Source organism: Alosa sapidissima, chromosome 13 (genome assembly GCF_018492685.1).
Source record: "Alosa sapidissima isolate fAloSap1 chromosome 13, fAloSap1.pri, whole genome shotgun sequence".
In the NCBI taxonomy this organism is placed as follows: domain Eukaryota; kingdom Metazoa; phylum Chordata; class Actinopteri; order Clupeiformes; family Clupeidae; genus Alosa; species Alosa sapidissima.
This window is the reverse complement of record NC_055969.1, coordinates 11,391,066-11,413,242: the sequence shown is the minus strand read 5'-3', so window position 1 is coordinate 11,413,242 and position 22,177 is coordinate 11,391,066. Positions and strand designations below refer to the sequence as shown.

General features: G+C 41.5%; 3 protein-coding genes and 1 long non-coding RNA gene across 9 annotated transcripts in view; 1 reads left to right on the top strand and 3 right to left on the bottom strand.

Annotated features, from left to right (window-relative positions):
- Positions 1-17: 17 nt before the first annotated feature.
- Positions 18-683, top strand: LOC121680821. Its single transcript, XR_006021832.1, has 2 exons — positions 18-81; positions 314-683. It is a non-coding gene; the product is annotated as an uncharacterized LOC121680821 (long non-coding RNA).
- c7b (complement component 7b) lies at positions 199-12,477 on the bottom strand. Its single transcript, XM_042060350.1, has 18 exons — positions 12,198-12,477; positions 11,655-11,713; positions 11,269-11,344; positions 10,896-11,037; positions 10,148-10,295; positions 9,886-10,024; positions 8,462-8,596; positions 8,056-8,299; positions 7,729-7,842; positions 7,408-7,574; positions 7,090-7,318; positions 6,658-6,829; positions 5,974-6,061; positions 2,905-3,037; positions 1,976-2,164; positions 1,565-1,658; positions 922-1,103; positions 199-523 (listed from the first exon to the last, which is right to left on the bottom strand). The coding sequence occupies exons 1-18, from the start codon at positions 12,201-12,203 to the stop codon at positions 351-353; spliced, it is 2,490 nt and encodes an 829-aa protein (XP_041916284.1). The 5' UTR covers positions 12,204-12,477; the 3' UTR covers positions 199-350.
- Positions 12,478-13,255: 778 nt separating this feature from the next.
- On the bottom strand, positions 13,256-17,472 carry LOC121680814. 2 transcript variants are annotated; one of them, XM_042060354.1, is made up of 15 exons: positions 16,651-17,471; positions 16,420-16,454; positions 16,263-16,304; positions 16,083-16,154; positions 15,880-15,978; positions 15,731-15,778; positions 15,525-15,605; positions 15,205-15,420; positions 15,012-15,064; positions 14,746-14,815; positions 14,570-14,656; positions 14,371-14,469; positions 14,209-14,292; positions 14,009-14,113; positions 13,256-13,927 (listed from the first exon to the last, which is right to left on the bottom strand). In XM_042060354.1, exons 1-15 carry the CDS (start codon positions 17,045-17,047, stop codon positions 13,787-13,789), a joined length of 1,629 nt encoding a protein of 542 aa, XP_041916288.1. In that variant the 5' UTR covers positions 17,048-17,471; the 3' UTR covers positions 13,256-13,786. The 2 variants fall into 2 exon arrangements, with proteins under 2 accessions (XP_041916288.1, XP_041916289.1); XM_042060355.1 differs by lacking the exon at positions 15,731-15,778 and having other exon boundaries at positions 16,651-17,472.
- Positions 17,473-19,967: 2,495 nt separating this feature from the next.
- Positions 19,968-22,177, bottom strand: part of LOC121680816 (succinyl-CoA:3-ketoacid coenzyme A transferase 1, mitochondrial-like) — a 25,961-nt gene continuing 23,751 nt past the window's right edge. For all 5 annotated transcript variants that reach the window (XM_042060356.1, XM_042060357.1, XM_042060358.1 and 2 more), the window contains 7 exons: positions 21,626-21,674; positions 21,448-21,520; positions 21,251-21,326; positions 20,980-21,069; positions 20,801-20,881; positions 20,503-20,604; positions 19,968-20,355 (listed from right to left, as the gene is read on the bottom strand). In XM_042060356.1, coding sequence (XP_041916290.1) covers positions 20,320-20,355; positions 20,503-20,604; positions 20,801-20,881; positions 20,980-21,069; positions 21,251-21,326; positions 21,448-21,520; positions 21,626-21,674 — 507 coding nt within the window. In that variant the 3' untranslated portion in view covers positions 19,968-20,319. The remainder of the gene's footprint in view (positions 20,356-20,502; positions 20,605-20,800; positions 20,882-20,979; positions 21,070-21,250; positions 21,327-21,447; positions 21,521-21,625; positions 21,675-22,177) is intronic.

Below are 22,177 nucleotides of genomic sequence, written 5' to 3'. Positions count from 1 at the left end.
GTTGATTTGATTGGTTTTAATCAAGACCTGACACTACTCACCCAAGGCTTATCTTTTTGTATCCATCCTGGTTGCACTGAAGTATGACAGAAACTTTTCTTTTCTACCTTTGTCTTTGATCAGCTATGGACATTGTGATGTTACAGTAGTGTATGGGGTCATTCTTCAGTAGCTATACTATTCACTGTGAAGAATGAATTAATCATGTGATCTTTTATTAAAATTTACACCGGCATATGATGACATGAACACTGCATTTATTCATACATTTTGATGATGGATACATTTAAACAACAAACACCTTTCAAAACAGGATGAAGTGACCAAGTATGGCGACCATGGCAGGAGCTTCAGGAGCTGCAGGCTCCAATACTGGCCACGGTGAAGGGCTCGCTCTGGCACCTCAACATGCCCACTTCACACTCCGACATGGTGGTGGGCGCGCTGCCATCTCCCAGAGCCACACACAGAAGGCCGTCAGCCTCTGGACACTCCTCGGGTTCTCTGCACACACAGGCTTGACCTGACGCCCGGCCACAACAACAACACAAGTTAATAGCTAACTCAAAGCCAGACGTTTACATTTCAGCAACTTCTCCTTCTAAGCACAACAGTTATATTGCACATTTCCTCTGTGTAATAAAACACAAAAGATGTGTAATTAAATAATGCCTAAAGAATGACCAACTACTGTAATACTGTGTCTTTATGACATCAACATATTTAGTATTGCTTCAGTAAAATGGTTGCTGTCTTATGATAACAGTGCATGTAGCACATTGTTACTATAAATGAACACCATAAAAATATATGAACCTTAAGAAAAAACAAATAGAACAGAACAATCCATGAGACAAGGGACTACACAGAGACATTGAGAATGGTGTCATGAAAAGACAGGAAATTGGACCACAGACTTACCCGTGCACTTCTCCCAAGGTCGGCAGTCCTCGCAGGAGGTGAAGTCTTGTTTGGGCCAGTCACATGAGCTGTCATTGACTAAGGTGTAACTCCTGCCCAGACACTGCAGGGCGCCCAGCTTGCACACGCCCACCTGGCTCATTTTGTCTGCCCGCAGGGAGACACACACTGGAAAAGAATGCCTGAACAAGATGGAGGAACGGCAGTGATTCTTTTGAAATTGTATTAAAACGATAGCAATGGTGGCAATGGTTGCTTGACTCAAAGCAAAAATTACAAAGGAAGTGGGATGAACAGGTGCATGATATGTCGGCGTGGGTATTTGAGGATTGCTTTCGTATGGATCCTTCATAAATCAATTAATAAAGTATGTTATATTATATATCATATAATATATTTATGTATTATATGATATATAATATAACGATATATATATATTTGGCTTGTTGTGGGGAGGCGATTGGTCTTTTTCTTAACAGACAAATGTCCCCAATACAACATTGTTTGGATCTGCTTACAATCGACCTTCTCTCCCACAAACCCTAACCTCATACTGGCTTACATTCCCTATTTAGCTTCTCATAAATAAGAGGTGTTGCATCTCATCGTCCCTGCTGTGTCTTATATTAGATAAGGGACTCACTCGCACTCATTTGGCGCTTTACACACACACTGCTCCTTCCCCGGCTTCTCCCAGGGTTTACACCTCAAGGCTGGGGGGATGGTGGCCTTTGGGACTGTAATGTAAAGAGTACAATAATTCACACTGTAATCACCCAGTCAGTGTACTAGATTCATGCTTGGAAATATTTTGGATCTCAAATGATATATGCAGAAGCCTAAAAGCATAGAACTATCTCTGAGTTTCAAATCTCATTAATCGACACATTTATTGTAATACATTGATAACCAAGTTCATTTAGATGCTAGATTCGATTTAGGATTTAGCATAGTGAGGAATAAAATGTGTCTGTATAGGATTGATCATCCTATTCAGCATACTTTGCACATAGCATAATTACATGTGCTTAAATCGGAGTCCCCATTCTCTCACCTGGCCGACACTCCACGCTCTGTGCTGGGGGAGACCACATGAGACTGGAGCTGCAGGCCACCTCAGGCTCCCCCACTCTCTGCATCCCAGCAGGACAGCTCAGGGACACGCGGTCGCCAATCTGATAGGTGGGTTTGAAAGGGGAGCCAGTCACAGCTTGCTGAAGAGGAGGGGCATCACATGCTGACTCTGATTTGCAAAAAAGAAAAAAAAAAAAAAACGTTAGAGATGTGGGCTATATATAAGTATAAGTATATATACTCTTTTGATCCCGTGAGGGAAATTCGGTCTCTGCATTTATCCCAATCCGTAAATTAGTGAAACACACTGCACACAGTGAGGTGAAGCACACACTAATCCCGGCGCAGTGAGCTGCCTGCAACAACAGCGGCGCACGGGGAGCAGTGAGGGGTTAGGTGCCTTGCTCAAGGGCACTTCAGCCGTGGCCTACTGGTCCAAACCGGCAACCCTCCGGTTACAAATCCGAAGTGCTAACCAGTAGGCCACGGCTGCCCTTGTTTTTGGGATATATATTTCATTACATATTCTATATTCTTTTGAAAGACAGCATTTCCAGTTGGGGATCAATAAAATATCTATCTATCTATCTATCTATCTATCTATCTATCTATCTATCTATTTATCTATCTATCTATCTATCTATGGCCGAACTGCTTGGCTTAGCACCTGACACTTTCCAGTTCAGAGTATCTAGTTTGTTTTTCACAGGTTGTTCCCAGACACCAGATGGTGCTACTGATACCCAGATGCTCTGCCAGCCAGGGTGCAGAACACATTCTCCTTAACCAATTGCATTTTAGGTCAACCGCATCCCGTAGTCAATGCTGCACTGTCTAAGATAATGTAGTGTGTTAGAGTCTACGGAGGAGAATTTGCTTCCCAGACCATGCCGTGTTTTCATGTCTTACTTTTGCACTCCATCTGTCCTTTCCTCCACGTGAGGTCGTCTGTGCACTCAACAGTCTTCTGCCCTCGGAGGTAGTGTCCATCAACACAGGAGTACTCCACCTTACTGCCCACTGCATACAGATCTTTAGGGTTCTGAAACAACGAGTATGAAACAGTATGGGGCATTTTGTAAATTACAACCCCAAATCAGAAAAAGTTGTTCAAAAAAGAAAAAAGACATTGTGTGTAAAATGCGAATAAAAACAGAATGTAATAATCTGAAAATCTCATAAACTCATATATATCTGCACAAAGGACACAGACAACATATCAAATGTTGAAAATTACAATTTCGACTATTTCATGGAAAACTAGATGTACCACAGAGCGGTACAAAATATGACCGCCGTCCAGTCCAGCACATTTTTTCCACAAAAAGAAATCACGCTGAAAGGCCTATATGATTCTAACTGTCTCACTAAATTGCATTATCCACACTCAATTCTCACTGGTATCTGCTAGACAACAAGTACCAAAACATGATTAGTTCATAGATTTCACATGTAAAATTAATTTTATACAACCCCACCTCCATCTTGCCTGTTCATAATTCTGAGAAATTCTTGATTGTTTGTGTTATGTTTATGTTATGTGTGTGGGTGTGTGTGTGCGTGCATGTGTGTGTGTGCCTGCATATGTGCCTGTGCATGCAAGCGTACATATGTCTACTGTGTGAGTATGTGTCATACGTATGATTACTGTGAATGTATGTGTGTGTGTGTGTGTATCTGTTTGCTATCCATGTGGGGGTACATGCCCACCAAGTTTTGTGTACCCCGGTCTTTCAGTGTCCCGGGAATCCTTGTTGGTGTACGTCACTAAATGTACACATAAATTATTTTATTGTAAGGCCCCCCATGAACGAAAGTACACAAAACTTGGCATGCATTCGGAGGGTGTCATAATGATCCTACACTTTTAATTTCGTGCAGTTTTGACCTTGTCAGCCAGAGATATTGTGATGAAAACACCTAATTTTTTGCTTTTTAATTTTTAACTAGGTGGCGCTATACATGAAATAAGTGGTAATGGGATGGGTTGACATGCCCCCTTAAGACCAACATACTTAAAAAAGGTGAACCTCCTAGGCCCTACGGTTCTCGAGATATTCACAGAAAACTGTCTCCAGCCACCTACAGGCCAGTTGGTGTATAGTAACATAAATTAATTTATTGTGTGGCCCCCCCATGAACGGAATTCCACAAAACTTGGCGTGCATACAGAGGGTGTCATAATGATCCTACACTTCCAATTTCGTGCAGTTTTGACTATGTTAGGTCACAGATACCTTCAATTACAACACCTCATTTTTACTTTTTTGTGTTTAACTAGGTGGCGCTATACATGAAATGAGTGGTTATGCAATGGGTTGACATGGCCCCTTGAGATCAACATACAAAAAAAATGGTCCTCCTAAACCCTACCGTTTTCGAGATATTCACAGAAAACTGTGTCTGCCCTACCCTCCTTTCAGGGGGTCCAGTCCAGCGGGGGGGCTACAGATCAAAACGAAAAACGATGGTTCCATGCTATCCATGTGGGGTTACATGCCCACCAAGTTTCGTGTACCCCGGTCTTTCAGTGTCCCGGGAATCATTGACGGAAATTTGGGCATGCGAAAAAGCAAAAAAAAAAAAAACTTTGCTGCGCGGCGGTCATAATAAATGTTTATTTTGAATTTGATACCAGCAACACATTTTTTTAAAAGTTGGGACGAGGGCAACACAATGCTGGTAAAGTTGGTTAGACCAATCAAAATGTGCAATTATTATTGGATATTATGGACTCATCTGGGCTTAAAGGAATTATCAGTAAAATGCACTTTAGATCAATTTACGGATGATTGGGAGTACATACGTTGAGTTGACATCAAAATCATGGCATTCGGATGTGTTTTGAGAAAGTTCGATTTTACCGTTTTTAGTCAAAACTCATTAGTGTGGAAGTGAGAAGGGCATATTATTTCACCGCTACAAAACGCTATTTTTATACCTCTTCTACAGTTTTAAACAACATTACACTTACGTGGTAGTGAGTAGAGGGTCCCTAAAGCCAAACCGAAGTATCCCGAGGTCTTTATGTGGTCGGATAGAGAGTCCAGAATGAATTTCATCAAGCCAGTACCTTTCCGGAAATGTTGCCATCTTTGCTGCCATCTTTAAGGGAAAGTCCGTAGGAGTCGATTGCCAAGTGTGTGAGTAACACGATCTGGAAATTCACAATTTCGTCGCCGTTTTTTTTAAACATAGTCCAGTACTTCTTTTGAAATTGAAATGAAGTTGTATGGACTGGACTATGTTTTTTTTTTTTTTTTTAAAAACGGCGACGAAATTGTGAATTTCCAGAGCCTGTTAGTGCATTTTACTCCGGATAATTCCTTTAAGAGGTGAGGGCCTATCCAAGTATCCAACCTATCCAACTTGTTTTAATGCTCAGTTTCAACCCAATATCTATGACGGTGTGGAGGTGCGTTAGTGCTTACAGCATGGGCATCTTGCACATCTGCCAAGGCACAATCAATTATAAATTATGTTCCGGTATACAGGTTTTGAGCAACATATACTGCCATCCAGGCAATGTCCTTTCCAGGGAATAACTTGAATATTTCAGGAAAACAATGGCAAAATGAATTCTGCACGTTTAAACAGTATTTCTCCATAGAGGACGAGTCCAGGTGCTAAAATGGCCTGTGAATGTGAATGAACATACTGTATATTTTCCATGAAATAGTCAAATTTGTAATTTTCAATATTTGATATGTTGTCTATGTCCTTTTTGCAGCTAAATATGGGTTTTCACATTCTGTTTTTATTGACATTTTACACAACGTCCTAATTTTTCTGATTTTAGGTTGTAGATTCATATGATAATTTTTAAGATTCTTAAAAAATAAGATTTATTGTCTAGCCGGGCAGCAAATTAAATTTGCTGCCGCTAGGGTGCGTCTAGATTTCTAGGCTACTCGTTGTCTATGACACCAGTGAGATTGTAACCGCATAATTATAATTATAACTGACTGTGAAACTCACCAGTACAAAGCCATTAATCAGGGCAGGTGGAGCTTTGCAAGACTTCACAGGTGCTACAGAAGGGTCAAAGCAGTGGGGTTCCATCATCCTAAACAGGAACCCATAATCAGGAAAAACACCTAGCCTATATTCCATTTACACATATTAAAGTTAAACAATGTTAGAATGTTATTTTTTGTCATTTATTTTACGTACTGGGTGGCCATGTAGTATTGTAGTACCCCACCCAATTCTTCTACAACCAACAAAAAGAGTCATGCTCCTACCACAACAACAACTTCACACAGTGCATTACCAGGCATTCAGGGTGTGCATCTTCATTCTACGTATATTGTAAGTCAGTGGAGCATCAAAATGTGTTTGAAGTTATTATTTTAAGCAACATTGTGTTGCTTAAAGATTCATGTCTAACTGGCTAAAATATTATGCAGTCTTTCATTGCTGACATTTTGAGTAATTCATAAAAATAATACAAATAATACGTAAGTATCACCCTAAAATCTAGTGGTAAATAATCTCAAGTGCTCTAAATGACCAAAGATTAACTTTTTGATACTGTCCTGCGAAAAGACTATATTAACGGATTTAGTATGATCTGTGTTTTATGATAGAGCATAGCACTATTTCATATGTGATCATAGTTACACATAGCCTACTGTAAGATACTCATATGCATCGTCTCACCGAAGGTAGTCCATATCTGGGTCTTCACAGGGTTGCGTCTCCATAGCTTCTCCAATGCAGTGCCTACCTCCTGACCTTGGCGAGGGATTATTGCACATACGACTCCTTGATCTTTGACCCCCTGAACAAGCTGTCCAGGGAGACCAGCAAGACCAGCCTCCATCGATGACACCTGTGAGAAAATACCTGAACGTTACTCAACATCCTGCAACTCTGATATTTTGCAACTGAACTGAAACTGTATGTTGTCATTTAGGTCAACAGATTGAATTCTTTCTTTTGATTCAGTGATGTGAAATACATATTTAAGTCTCTTGGAAATCTCCTGGATTGTTTGTACTGAGTAAACGTGTACATGGTGTTATGAATTGATATAACTCTCTGTCACTGTTCAACACTTAGCAGCCACAGGGTCACTAAGTGCCACAGTACCTGGCTGCTCTCCGATGACGGAGCCGGTCTGACAGGCCAGGCCGCTAGTGTCAGGCTTGCAGAAACAGGAGCACTTGGAGCCTGTGATTTTCGGCTGCCCGTTGTTGTTGCACGGCCGGCAGTGACAGGCGTCCTGCTCCACCAGATACTCCTCTAGCGCCCTCTTCAGGTGGAGCTGCTTCACTCCTGCACACTGCACCTCCTTCACAAGCTCGTACAGAGGCCTCAGCTACAATGAGAGGTTTGTCTCTTTGATCAAATGGGTTGGTTGCATCCAAAATGCATCCTTGTTCTATTTTGATAACTTTGAGTGCCGACCTTTTCCTTGATGACCACAGGAAAGGACTTCACTGATCCAGCCCATTTAGTGTACATGTCGTGGTTGGCCTCAGGGTCTTTGAGATTCAGATGTTTAAGACCCTCTGCATACGCCGAATACCCTCCAACAATGTTGGGATTGATTGAAAACCTAGATGGATTATTTGCTGGAAAGGAATATATGACAATGAATAACTACATACTAGCTACTACAAGTTAGCTCACAAAGGAGTTTATAGAGACAGGAGAACATTTTGACTTCTTTGTACTAACCACTGTGCCTTTCATTTTAACACACGTGTGCATTCTTTGAAGATTTACCTTTATTGGTGATTTGGGTATCAAATACTTTGTCGCATTTCGTTGTCTTTTTTTTCCAAAACAAAAACCTCTTTACACGTGTTATGCATCTGTGAAAGTCTTCCACGGTCTTGCCTGTCAGATGTAACAGGGAAAAGCAAAAGTTTGTTCTTTCTTGAAAACCGTTCATTTTTAGCACACACATCCACACACAGTTTCACAGTAATCCATGTCAAACCCATGACCTTGAGTTACGACTTCTGAGCACCTTCGTTCTGCCCACAGAACTACAAGAGCAGAGCCCAGCACCAGAGAGCATTCGGGCTGCTGACCCCTCAGGTCACTTACTCTGCTCAGAGAACGAGCTTGACTCAAGCTCCAGCAGGAACTCAAAGCGGCCCCCCAGCGACCCCTCGGACATGTAGTGGGTCCCAAACCTCTGGAGCAGGCCGCGGTAAGCCGAGGCTTCGTACGAAACGGGCAGACTGGACAGAGCTTTCCAGAACTCCTCAGACAGAGGGAGGTAACGGGGAACGTTGTTCTGAAACTGGGCCACCTCCACCTCACTCTTAATGACCAGCAGATGGTAAGACTGTGGGGTGGACCAAGAGAAATGAGTGAGAGAGAGAAACCCGAATGACATTTAAAGGCCATATATTAGAGCAGAATTTAAATCAAAGAAAAAAACATCTTGTCGGTTTATAAATGATTTTCTTCATATTCTATCTTTTCTTACCCACTTTCAATACATTACCTTGTCTTTCTTTAACTCGTAGTGAGATGTGAAATGATCGTGACCTCCATTAATCTTATGCCTTTTCTCAAAGTGCTTCATGTAAGACCAGGAGCTGTCATATAACTCCTCACTGAAGTCATTCTCAGCCTCTACCTATATGGAGATTTGAGAAACAATTTCATATTACAAAACAGTTCTCTACCATCCTGTCATCTAGAGCAGGGGTTCCCAAACTTTTCAACCCGCGACCCCCAAAATAATCGTGCCAGAGACTGGCGACCCCCACTATCCCTGGATGTGACTAAAAAAATAAAATAAAATGTGCGCACCGGCCATACGCACTAGGTTTATGATTTTACATATAGAACTTTACTATATGAGGTATATGAATACCTTAGTCAAAAATAATATCCATGTAACATGAGTGCACATTAATGCTGTCATGTGCATACTTAACTTTGAAACATTACTTTAATTTCCATTTTAATAAAGCAACACCAAAGCACTTTTCCTGTCGCACGCACGCTATTTGTTTATCCAGCACTGGCTTTGGAAATAACAATTTCTACAGACAAGGTTGAGTACGTTGCATGATTTTATGAAAGTATGATGTATTGCGACATCAGAAGCAAGTCAAATTTGTAGTTTCTTATGTCTCCTTCCATCGAACTACAGATCCGCTACCCGATCTGGCAAACTTGCATAGTGCGGTTATAGCCAATAGAGGGTCACGAAGAGAATGCAGAAGTGCCTTTCACCCTGTTACGAGTTGATGATTTTGGAAACAATATTTTAATGTACAAAAAAGTCTTTGGTGTTGCTTTAACAGAAGAATATCTGAGTCAGGGTAATATCCACAAACTGTTGTAAACATATGTACATTGTTGCTGCGTACATTTACATTTTGGCAACTATGTTTCAGCGTTAATCTCATCTAATGAGATGGACGGAACACAGCAAGTCCATTCTTGGTTTAATTGTGGAGACGGCCACACGGAGATCATCCTCCACATTTAGACGCGATCTGTATTTGTTTTTAATATGTCAATGCAGAGAAAGTCTTTTCGCACAGGCATGTGGAGCCAAACGGCGTCAGTACGTCCATCGCGGCCTTGGATAGCTGTGGATATTCCCTCTCGACTGAAATCCAGAACTCAGCAAGCGTCTTGGAATTAAAATCTGTCTTTAAAGTGCGGTCACATGACAGCTCAACCAGTGCGTCCTCCATGCCGGCTGACAGATGACTTGCGGTGGATACAGTGAATGGTGATCTTATCCAGTCATAATTTTTCTGAATTTTATTTTTTCCAAATTTATTTGATTTATGGAAATCATTTCGCGACCCACCCCTCGCAGTCCCGCGACCCCCACTTTGGGAACCCCTGATCTAGAGGACAACTGAATTTCCGTAGTAACACCAAACACTGTGGGGGTATGTTTACCTGAAAGGTGTACCTGAGGATACTTTGAGGGAGTCTGTAAAAAGACCTGTGGTCGCCACTGAACACTTTCCGGCACTGACCACCAAAACTCTTGGTATTAATGACTGGGGCCCTACGCTCCTCCGTTAACGTGTCATACCTGCAGGATAAAAAAAAAAACTTTATTTGAGGGATGGGTGTGTGTTTGTGTATTTGTGTGCATGTCTGCGTGTGCGAGTATGTGTGTGTGTGTTTGTGTGTATGTGTGTGTGTATAAACTTACCCTAGCCCAGTATGCTCAGAGTGTGGAGGGGTCTTCTGTTCGTCACACACATTGTTACTGGTGGCTTCATCACAGCGTTGTTCATCAAGGCTGTCCTCCTCACAGTCATGGTCACCATTACACACCAGAGAAGCACTTACACACTTACCTAAAATAATACATGGGTACACACACAAGTAGAGAGAGAGAGAGAAAGAGAAAGAGAGAGAGGGGTGGGGGATGGATTACTGCACGGGCCTACCAGGCCCAGGCCCAGGGGCCCAAGGGATCAGGGGGCCCTTGGGCCCAAGCCTTTGCATGGAATCATTGCCTCAATATCAACAAATCAGGATGTAGGCTATGAATCTGATTGAATTAAAGTATTGGCCATCCCCAAAATGCACCAGAATACGGGAAATCACATCAAACTAACAAATAAAAATATATGCGACAATTCGGCACAATGCGGCAGGGCAGGACTACCAATGGCAGGACTTGGCAGGACTACCAATGGAAACTAGCCTTTTGGCTATAATTGGGTGCATTTACATTTTCTTTGTAAAATGTCAATTAGTGTACACTGTCCCTCTATAACAAATAAAAATAAAAAATTAGTGGGGGGCCCATAATGCATCTTGGCCCAGGGCCCCGAAAGTTCGTAATCCGCCCATGGGGGTGACAGTGAACGTGGAAGAGAGAGCAGGTCAAAACTAAATGCACCTGTACAGACATATTGGAGTCCTTTCTGTAAGTAAGGCGAGTTGAGTACCTGAGGAGCAGCGGAACCTGTCTCCACAGCCGGACTCCAAGGGACACTTTTTAGTGGGGACACACTCTTGAGTCTGAGTGGCCTGTCCTGTACATGGGGCTCCCCCAAACTGAGCAAAGGTCTCTACAGAACGGGTGCGCCCCTGACAGAGGTGTGGAGAAACAGATTGCATTCAAACATGGGCCCACACTTTGTGACGACACAAACACTGATCTGTACACTGATCTGAAGCACAAGATCTGTACAAACACATTTGGAGTCTGCTTTACACTGTACAATTCAAATTCAATTGTTTCTGAACAATTCTGAATCACAACCTTAATGCACTAAATAAGGAAACAAGTCACAAGAAAAGAATGAAATCTCATGGAACCTGTGTTTTGGTGCAGCCATCACACTCGGACCAATCCCCATAAGGTCCCCATTTGCATGCTACCTGCTGCAAACAGCTAGAAACAAGCACAGCATTAGTAAACTACTCTGAATTCAGCAGCATAATGAATGATAATGTGACATTTAAAAATCTAAATGGATTAATGTGTGCCATGAAGGGTGTTTTACTTTCACTCATAACACACTCAAAGAAAGAGCAGAATTGATCAGACATTAATGCCTCTTGGCAAAAAGATTGCTGTATGTCTGCACAGGGAGGTATTTGACAGAAATCCTATATGCAGAAATGGGAGTTAAACTCAGAAGGTACACAAAAAACAGAAGGTATAAAGCATAATACTGATTGGAGTTCAGTGCAGTTCTTACTGAGTGTCTGAGAAGAAGTTGACAAGAATCACAACCAGGAAAATAAATGAATGGTACATCTGTGAAGATAGTATCATAAACATGTTAACTTATGTTGATAGCTTTCCAGCATTATTAACACTGATGACTTGTAGGACAAGGTCAGCACAAATGATTGTACCTACTTTCCTCTGGAAATAACAGTACTTAGGTCAACATTTGATGTCATCTGTATTCACAGAGAAATGTATGTCTATAATTGCATTAATTATGTTTATAATTGTATTAATTTCAGATGGCTATTGGAACTATATGCATTGGTTTTACTTAGGATTTTAGATGTAAAATGGATACCAAATTGATCAGTCATTGAATGTGGCAGATCTGAAGCCACATTAAATGTGTTAAATGTGGCAACTTAGACTATATGGAGGAGATAAATTGGCAATCCCTATCAATTACTGTGTTGACTATTTTAGAAGATGATGTTTTTCCCCCTAGAAAAACAAATGTAGAGGGCTAAGATATACACAATCAGTAAAATATAGAGAGAAATGTGCTTACCTCCATGATGGGTGTCCAACAGAATCTCCCCAGAGGACATGTGTGTATAAACTACAAATCATTAAGATTTCACAATAGCCTGCTGCTTACCAGCAGAGGCTTGCTAGTCAGCTGCTGGAATTTCCAGTGTGCAAACCACATACCCCCAGGAATCATTAGCAGTGGCTCACTTCTCTCACCAAGACACACCATTTAACAGTTGGTTATAGTCGAAATGTCATGGAGTTTTAAAAGTATGGTAATTGACTAAGACGGGACGGGTACGGGATCAAAGAAAGTTTTTTTTTTTTTGAATAATGTGTAATGAAACAGCATAGTGTTCTAGTCTTTGGAGTATCTGCCCCATGAGTGGTTGTGAAATGTTTGTTTGTCTGTTACAGATGATACAAAGGTCAACAGGCCAGTACTGACAAATTTGAATGATTTTGTTTTAAATTTGAGTGACAAAAAGGTTCAGGTATATAGGTTTTGAGGGTTAATATGTTATAATGTTAAGATTATGGTACACTATACAGTAATATAATAATGAGCTTTGTCATCACATACAGTGTTTCCTTAACCTTTATCTATCAAGTTGATGCACAGATAAGATCACTAGTAAATTAACTTTCAAAGGCATATCAGTTCTTCATAATGAATTCTAAACGTATAAATTCTAGATTTAACGTTTGAGCTTGTTACCACAAATATCAGAAACTATAGTGTGTGCTCCAATAGGGCATCTGGTGTGAATGGGTGATGTGCTTCACATAGCTAAGTGATTTATGTAAAACATATTAGTTCAGACATTTTGTCACTTAAAACTGGAAATGGTGGCCATACTTGGTAAAACTTGACCACAGGATAATTTTCAGATTGCTTCATGTATACAAACAGTAGACTATTCTAATGGCTCTCACTTAAACATATGAATAATTGAATGCTGATAGAATGATATTGACTTATTTTGCCAAGGTAGTATTTTCTTTTAAAATGTGCAGCATTTAAAACAGTGTTGCTGTTTGTATCTGCTATTACAATTATATAATGATAATATATTAACACAAGACAAGCAGAAGTTCAATATGACTGATTTATTGAAAAAAAGAGAAAAAAAGTATGCAGTTATTAAAGTGTGTGCGGTGAGTGTGCAGTGTGTGTGCGAGAGTCTGAGCGTATATGTGTGTGTGTGTGTGTGTGTGTGTGTGTGTGTGTGTGTGTGTGTGTACGTGTACGTGTGTGTGTACGTGTGTGTGTGTACGTGTACGCGCGTGTGCGTGTGCACATCTGAGACATTCTGCATGGTGTGTCCAGGTCCAGGGCATGGTGTGGCAAGTTAACATCCTCAGATGTCCAGGTGTCGTGTCCTCAGATGTCCAGGTGTCGTGTCCTCAGATGTCTCCAGGAGTCTTCAGATCCTCCAGGTGTCCTTGGATGTACTTCGTCCTCAGGAAGGTACTAGTAGGCCCCAACTAAACTGCAACAGGTAGCATCTGTAAGGAGAGAGGGGGGGGGGGGGCATAGAGGGTAGGTGTTAAGACACTACTTTGTAATATATTACTGTATTATATTATTTTGTTGTAATTTTATCGAGAGTATTAAAAAGGATATTAGGGCGATGGGAGCGTGCTCAGCAGCTGGTCCACCCGCTGCTCCAGACAGCTGAAGAGCCCGTCGGCAAGGGCCTGGAGACGGCTGTAGACACTGAGGTCCAGAGAGAAGACCTCCTCCAGGAAGGCCCGGACGTCCGCCTATAAAACCAATAAACCGGTTAGTGTTACACTTTTGGAGTAGATCACAGAAAATGTTCTCAGGGTGCGGTCAGTACTTACCTGCAGCATCTGCCAATATTGATGTGCAGCTGGTGAACAGGCCTCAAAGGGCAGGAAGGCATGAACCACTGCAAGCAGTTGGTCCAGGAACCCACCCTGCACCCGCTATGGGGGAGAGAATAGAGAGAAACAGGGTCAGTTAGGCATCACAACACAATGCAACACGTCACAACAGGCACAGAAAGTATAGTGTTGCTTACAGGGACCAGCTGGGGTCGAGCCACATCAAGCATGCCAAACAACACCAGCTCGAACACAATGTCAAGGACAGTGATGTGGTGGATCTGAAACATAAACATGGCATGAATTATACATCTATTCAAGAGATGTGTCTGTGATATGAGTTTATAATGCTAACATACCCTCGCCTCCAGAAGCTCCACCTGAATGCTCAGGGCATTCTCTGGGTTCTGGACGTAGGCCACCAGGTCATCAAAGGCCCGCTGAAAGAGATCCGCATCCTACAGGAGAAATAAAGGTGAGATAGGTGGTAATGGCATATGCTTCTACCATCAGGATGGGCACAATATCTATAACATAGATGTAAGATAAAACACATACCCTCCCATTCAGCGTAGCCAGGTTGCGCAGGATCATCCTCACAGCAACGCTGGCGTAGTTGCACTGCTGGTCGTCGCTGAGCAGGATCTGATGGAGACAGGACAGGGTTTTGTTAAGGAATCGCTGTCACTATCCACACGCACATCTTTTCTGCACAGAAGAGATGAGCTACTCACGGTGAAGGCCTGCCTGAGGGCTGTCAGTTTGGTCGAGAAGTCCTCCAGTCTCCTCGACTGGAAGAAGTTGCTGTTAAAAAGATTTTGTAAAAAAAATTGTGCATTAGTGCATTTCCAGACTGTTTGACTGGACTACCTAGGCTGTCAGTAACCATATGAGGTAAACTCTGCTCAGGCGACCTGTTCAAGCTAATGCTAATACCCAATACCCAAACCCAAGGGAGAAGTGTGTATACTGCATGTGAGGAAGGCTGTACTGTACTTACAAGAGTGAGGGCACCTCCCGAGCCTCAGGCAGGAGGCAGCTGTCCTCTGATCCCTACCATTGCAGATATTCATTTACAAATCGTCAGCATGGTGAAGCAAATGCAGCTGGTCTAAACATCAACTAAACAACTTAGAAGATACATTTCTGTCAGTGATAGATTGGTTGAGTTAAACATGAGTGCTCAAAATCACCTGGGCAGAGCTCTGAGTGTCGTCAGCAGCAGCAGCAGCTGAGGCGTCAGCACCAGGTGAGTCAGTGGGACCAGAGGCGTCAGCAGCACCATCAGCAGACGGGTCAGGGACCACCACAGGGGCAGGGACGGAGGTGGTTTCGGACCTCTCTGAGCTCACCAGTGATCCGTTGGCAGACATGTTCACCCGCTTGTAGGTCCTGGATGTCTGGATGACCTGATTGGAGATCATATCATTGTATGTGAAAAATGAAAACCTGCTCCATCAGTTAACACAAAAGGTAAAAAGATAATTTGATCATAATTAAAAGTAGTTTGTACCGGAACTCCATCCATGAGAACCAACAACTTGGACTCTTGCTCATGGTAAGACACTGCACGGACGAGCTCACCACAGCGCCACTAGGAAAAGAAAACAAGGATAAGTTTTAAATGAATAAATGATATCCACGCAGCTACTGGTATGTAAAGGCAAGAGTACTGGTAGCTCAGTAATTCCTCTTCAGCCAAATCAACACCATCTCTACATCGATGATGGTTGCAGCATCAATGGTGGTGTAGGTGTCACGGTTGCCCTACAGTGAGACAGTTTTAGGCCTTGATAAGCTAAAGCCTATAGTAATGCAAGTAATACAATACAATAATAAATAATACCATATTATCTTTTTTTAGTTACCTCTGCATCAACCACAAAGTTCTCATCAGCGGTGAACCAGAACTGCGTCCTCAGTGATCCCTCCACTGTCTCCCCTGAGCACCGCCTCTCTCCGACCATCTGGATACAAGACCACACATGTGACAAAGAGACAAGAGCAGTCTAAATGGATTCATATTCATAAAACGGTATCTTAACATTTTCAAAATGGAGTAAGTGCATACCGCAGGACCGCGGGAGAACAGGGTGGACGATCTGTACACCATGGTGTAACGAAGCAGGGTCTGGACGTCCCACTGCAATTTCACAGAACATTTACATTTAGATATTTCTGTTCTTTGTTAGGTGGTTGATGAAGAATGACAAATAACAGCACCCTTGTCAAAATCAAATTGAATAAATACCCCAGATGGCTGCTGCTGTCCATCCACACCATCCAGAGTGACCTATAAAACAGAAAACTTGTTAAGACCTGCTGTTGTAGGCAGCCTACATTTGGGTTGTATTGCTCAATGTAATGAGTATAGTACTAAACCAAAAGACAAACAAGTGCCTGCTTACCAGCTGGGGTGTGACAGGGTCCACATGGATGAATCCTGTGAGTTAAATCAAATGTTTAAGGAATGGCAATTATTGTTTTATAAAACAACATATTCTAAAAGGAGTGATCACTATAAGTTAACGAAGTGCACAACTACTTAGCTTAGCCAACTAGATTACTGGGTAGTTAACCTGCAATTTGATTTACAATCTACCTAACACATACTGTAGGTCTTTATAATATATAGTTACCGTCTTTCCAGTCCGGCTGAGTTCCCACCTCCGCGATCTCCCACACAGCCTGGGTTGCAGAGACAGCCGTCTCCTGTACCGCCTGGACACCAGCCTCAGCCCTCTGACACTCTGCCTGGATGCCAGCCTCCACCGTTTCCCATTTGGACTGGGTCCCAGCATCAGCCGTTTCCCAGCCAGCTTGGGTCGAAGCCTCTGCTGTTTCCCACGGTACATGGGTCCCAGCGTCAGCCGTTTCCCAGCCGGCTTGGGTCGAAGCCTCAGCTGTTTCCCAGTCCATCTGGGTGCCAATCTCGACAGTCTCCTCCTGCCCCCTGGAAAACAGAAAACAGCTCCCACAGGCCAGCTGTGCAGACCACTGGGCGAAACTAGCAAAGAGGTTATTAGGTGTCGCCATTAAAAAGATCAAATTAAACTGCAACAATTTAAAAACAAACAAACCCAACAATCTTGTAATGCTAGCCTAGACTAGCTTAGGCTTTAGCCTGATGGATCAAGTAGTGCTAGCCTAACCTACAGTAGGTGAATTGACAGTTATCAAACCTTAAATGAACAAAATATAAATGAAATAGCCTGTAAAGCTTGCTGGAGACAGAAATAGCTAAATGTAATTAGCAGAAGATGTCAAAGTCGTCAGAGAAAAGTCAAAATGTGTCTGATCAATGTGTTGTCCAAGAGCAACTGAACAGAAAAAAGTGAATTTTTCTTAAAATTCTACTTTGCGTGTTCTAGAATGGAATTCCTGCAAAATTCTGTCTAAGCAGAATTCATGACGTTACAGGCTATGGCTAAGGTGGCGCAATGCATTCACATCACACACAAAAAAAAATCAGGTTATCTAATATTTATGAGAGAGTATCTCATAATTACGGCATATTATCTCATAATTACGATATAATGTTCTCGTAATTACGAGATAATTATGACACATTTCCAATTCTGCCCCTGTGTGTTGCAATGACATGGTCTAGCTAGCTACATTAGAGAAGATAGAGCTAACCTTGGGGTCTTAAAACACCATCAAGCTCAAATCATATCTACGAGAAAGGAGCTTCTTTCTCAACTGTACCTCAACACCAACATCCTTGCCCTGTGGTGTTCCCCAGGGGTAAATTGGGGCCACTATTATTCAACCTCTATATGCTCCCACTTGGACAAATCATCAAAAATAATGATTTCATATCATGCAGATGACAATTTACTTCTGTCACCAAATCACTGAATCTCTGTCGGGTGTATTGACCAAATTAACAACTGGATGTCTCAAATTTTTCTTCAGCCGAACAAAGAAAAAACTGAAGTAATTATATTTGATAAAAAGGAGGAAAGACTCATTGACACAAAAGGGTTCAAAGCAAAGGATACTGTTAAAAATCTTGTAGGCCTATTAATTGACAGTGATCTAAATTTCAAGAGCCACATGAAAGCAAGGGCCAAAGTATTGATCCACATTGCCAAAGTAAGAGGGCTGTCAAAACTTGATTTTGAAAACCTCATTCATCTCCAGCAGGGTTGATTACTGCAATGGGCTTTCACAGGCCTTCCTAAAAAGACTATCAAACAGCTTCAGGTGATACAAAACGCTGCAGCTATGGGTTCTCACAAAAACTAAAAGAACTGACCACATTACTCCAATTCTTATGTCCCTGCACTGGCTTCCAGTAGTCACAGAATTGACTTTTAAAGCACTACTGGTTGTTTATAGGCTAAATCAGTACATGGAGCAGGAACTAAATACCTATCAGACATGCTTCAGCAGTACATACTACTAACTTACTAATACTAACCTTCACAACCTCTCAGGTCTCAGGAGAAAAACCTGTTATTTAAACCTGCTGTTAGAACTAAACATGGCAACATGGTGAAGCTGCTTTTAGCTGCTACAGTATGCGCAGTGTTGGGCAAGTTACTTCAAAAGTGTAATGCATTATTTATTACTTGTTACTGTCATCTCAAAGTAATTTGTTACATTACAATATTACTGTCTTTGAATTGTAAGGCATTACACTACGTTTACATTACTTTCACCAAAATAACAGGAAATATGGATTTGGTGTTCTCAATAGATCTTCATGTGTTCAATGCAGCTCATTACACGGCAGGAGGTGATGTGGTATGGCATAATGAGCCTAGACTGAGCTAGGTTTATGGCTAACAAAAGAACAATATAATGGTTGCAGTTTTGGCTCATGGGACGATGTAGGCCCCAAAGGCCAAAGGTCACTCACAACTTAATATAGTAAAAATAGCCATAGTGAAATTGTATGTTGACTTTAAATGGTTCTCATCATTGCTGGTTGCCTTTCCTTCCACTTACAGTGGTGTAGACTTAATTTTAGTTATTCTCACTGCTTGAAATGAGAAGTATAGCCTAACCATGTTAGATCTGTTGCATGAATGGCAGAGATAACTCAAATTCCCTTTCTACAGTCATCTAAACAAGGCAATCAAATTCCAGGACCAGCATAGATGACTTTTTTAATTCTTGGATAATCTTCTCTGGTGCCAATTGAGCATTTCTCAATTTTGGATTAAAAAGCAAAGTAACTTCAGTTACTGAGAGTTGTACCGAGTAAAATATTACTGAAATTGTATTGGTAATGCCTTACATTACTGCATTACAGCAAAAAGCAATGCATTACTGTAATTACATTACTTTTTTAATGCATTACTCCCAACACTGAGTATGCGGCTCAGCTCTGGAACCAACTTTCGGATGACATCAAAAAGGCCCCAACTGGCCCCTAAATCTAGACTTAAGACCAAACTGTTCTAAGATGCCTTCTGCTAACTGCACTGAATTACAAATTCTGAATCTGTCTTTAAATTATTCTACCTGTGTCTTTTTATTTATTCTTTATTTTTAAACGATTTTGCCTTGTGTATTTTATGTTTTTTTTTTATTATCTTTACTTTTTAAACTATTCTTTGACTATTGCCCTTCTATGCTTTTATTTACCATTACTGTTTGTTTTTTGTTTATGTAAAGCGCACTGAATGACCTCAGTGTATATGTAATGTGCTATATCAATAAACTTGACTTGACTTGGACATTCTGCCCCTAATTCAAAAAGGCCAGACCTGACACCCCGCCATAACAATAAGGCACAACTGAAAACATACAGAGCAAAGATACTGGTGTTCTGTCCTTATGTGAACAGTTCAATGACACAGAGTTTGAGTATAAGGAGAGAGCTCTGTAACAGTGTACAGTTATTTCTTGTGTGATAATGTACCCACACGCACATACACACGCACACACACACACACACACACACACACACAGGCACACACAGAGATATACATAGACTTAGATATGTATTCTACCATGCATAACAGCATCTAAAATTATACAGTCTTTTAATCAAATAATCAAATGCCTTTCTTCAAAACCATAAGAGTTCATACAAACAGTATGATTATGGAAATGTACTGTACAGAGTTAAAAGTATTTTTTCCTATAGCCTGTGGTAGGTATATAACAAATCAGTACAAACATGTTGCACTATAGTCCATTGAAATATTAAGTCTTTTGTTCCCGAAGGTGAGGTCAAATCTCCCATATTCCCACATCTTCTGATAGTAACTTCCTTGGGCTGAATAATTGACATCGCCCAGCAGAAATGAATGTGCTGCATTTTCCAAGGATCCCTGGGAGAACATTCCTGGTCAGATTTGCTGCATTGGTCTTAGGTTTGGAGCCACCTGTTCCAACAATCAAAGAGAAAGAGTGAAAGTCTTATTATACCAAACAATATCTGGGGCAAATAAAAATACATGCAAATGTATTTAAAGAATTGCATAACAATCCAAATGACTCATAGTTTTTTTTATTTAATTAACATGCCTAACCTTAAAATCGGTCCCTGTGAAAGTCCGAATATCATCAGGGGACAACCCTTCCCATATCTCAACAAGGGTGAGACCAGATGTCTTATCGACATCAAATACAGCCTGAAAGGAAGAGATGGAATGATACGTGTGTGTGTGACAGAGAGAGAGTTAACTATTTGTCATGCCAATAAAGCACCTTTTGAATTTGAATTGCATTTGAGAGAGAGAGAGAGAGAGAGAGAGAGAGAGAGAAGAGGTTGATAAGTTGGATACAGTGTTGAAGTAAAGAGGTCAAATAGTGACGATCAGCCCTGACCTTTTCTGTGATAATGCGATCCACGCAGTGTTTGCCAGTAAGGGGTAGAGTGCATTTCTCCAGGATTTTGTGTTTCCCACCCTGACAGTAGGCAAGAGGTCACCATGAAACCAGTCCACCAAAGCTTATCAAATGAGACACAGAACATGTGTTTCATTTACAGTGAAGAAATGAATTACCTTGGCAGAGTGCTCCATGGTGACCACTACTTTGGTTCCAGCGCTGGCCACTAGATCCATGGCTCCCCCCATGCCCTTAACCATCTTCCCCTGAAACGTGGAATAAGATACCAGGACATGATACTGCCTGCAGTCACACCACCACATATTCTACTAAATGGGAAATAGGAAAAAGGAAATACAAACATACATACATACACACACACGCTCGCTTGCACACTCACTCACACACTCTTACACACACACAGCTACACATGTTTAAAGAACATACAGGTATCATCCAGTTGGCCAGATCTCCATACTTAGACACCTGCATGGCCCCCAGCATCGTCAAGTCAATATGACCTCTGTGAGAGAGGAGAACAAGTTCAGTTGACAAAGAAAAATCTGAATGGGAAACTAGAGAAAATCACAAAGAAAGAAAGAGGGAGAGAGAGAGAAAGAGAGAGAGAGAGAGAAACTGCTAACCCCCTGATCATGGCAAAAGACTCATCACTGGAGAAGTAGGAAGCCCCAGGCATCACTGTAACGGCCTCCTTTCCTATAGTAAAAAAAGGAAGGGCCAAGTTTTTACATGTTGTCATTTGGAAGTATCCAGTTGTGTCCATATTCTGCTTTTCAGAATCTGTCATTTGCTCCACCTTACCAGCATTGATGAGGTCTGGATCCACTTCATTTTCAGTTGGATAAGGCCCCTTTAAGAATAATACCAGTGCACAGTGCAGTCAATGTCATCATTAAACCTGTATATTTCTAGGATGCAGAGGCAGACTACCTAATGGTCCAGACTGAGACTGTAACTTCATTTCACTTGAATGAAAATTTGATTACCACATTGGCTGTTCCTGTAGATCAACTTATAAAGCAAAACCAAGGTTGCGGATTGGATCCCAGACACTATTATACTACAGGCAGAAACTAACTGCAGCTCTGCCTCAAACCTCAGATGCACCAGCTCACTACAATAATATTTGCACTTAGGCAAATTATATACTGTTAACTTATTTTCTCGAAATCCATTGCATAATTTTGGTATACAGGTATTTTCATTTGTAATCCTGTATTATCAAAGTGAAATGGTTAATAGAACATTTTAACGGCGTGAGAGTTTGTGTTCTCGGGAGTGCATGGAAGTCGATGAACATTGAAAAACTAACGTTGACCAAAGAAAATATTGTCGGATAGCATGGCGCCAGTA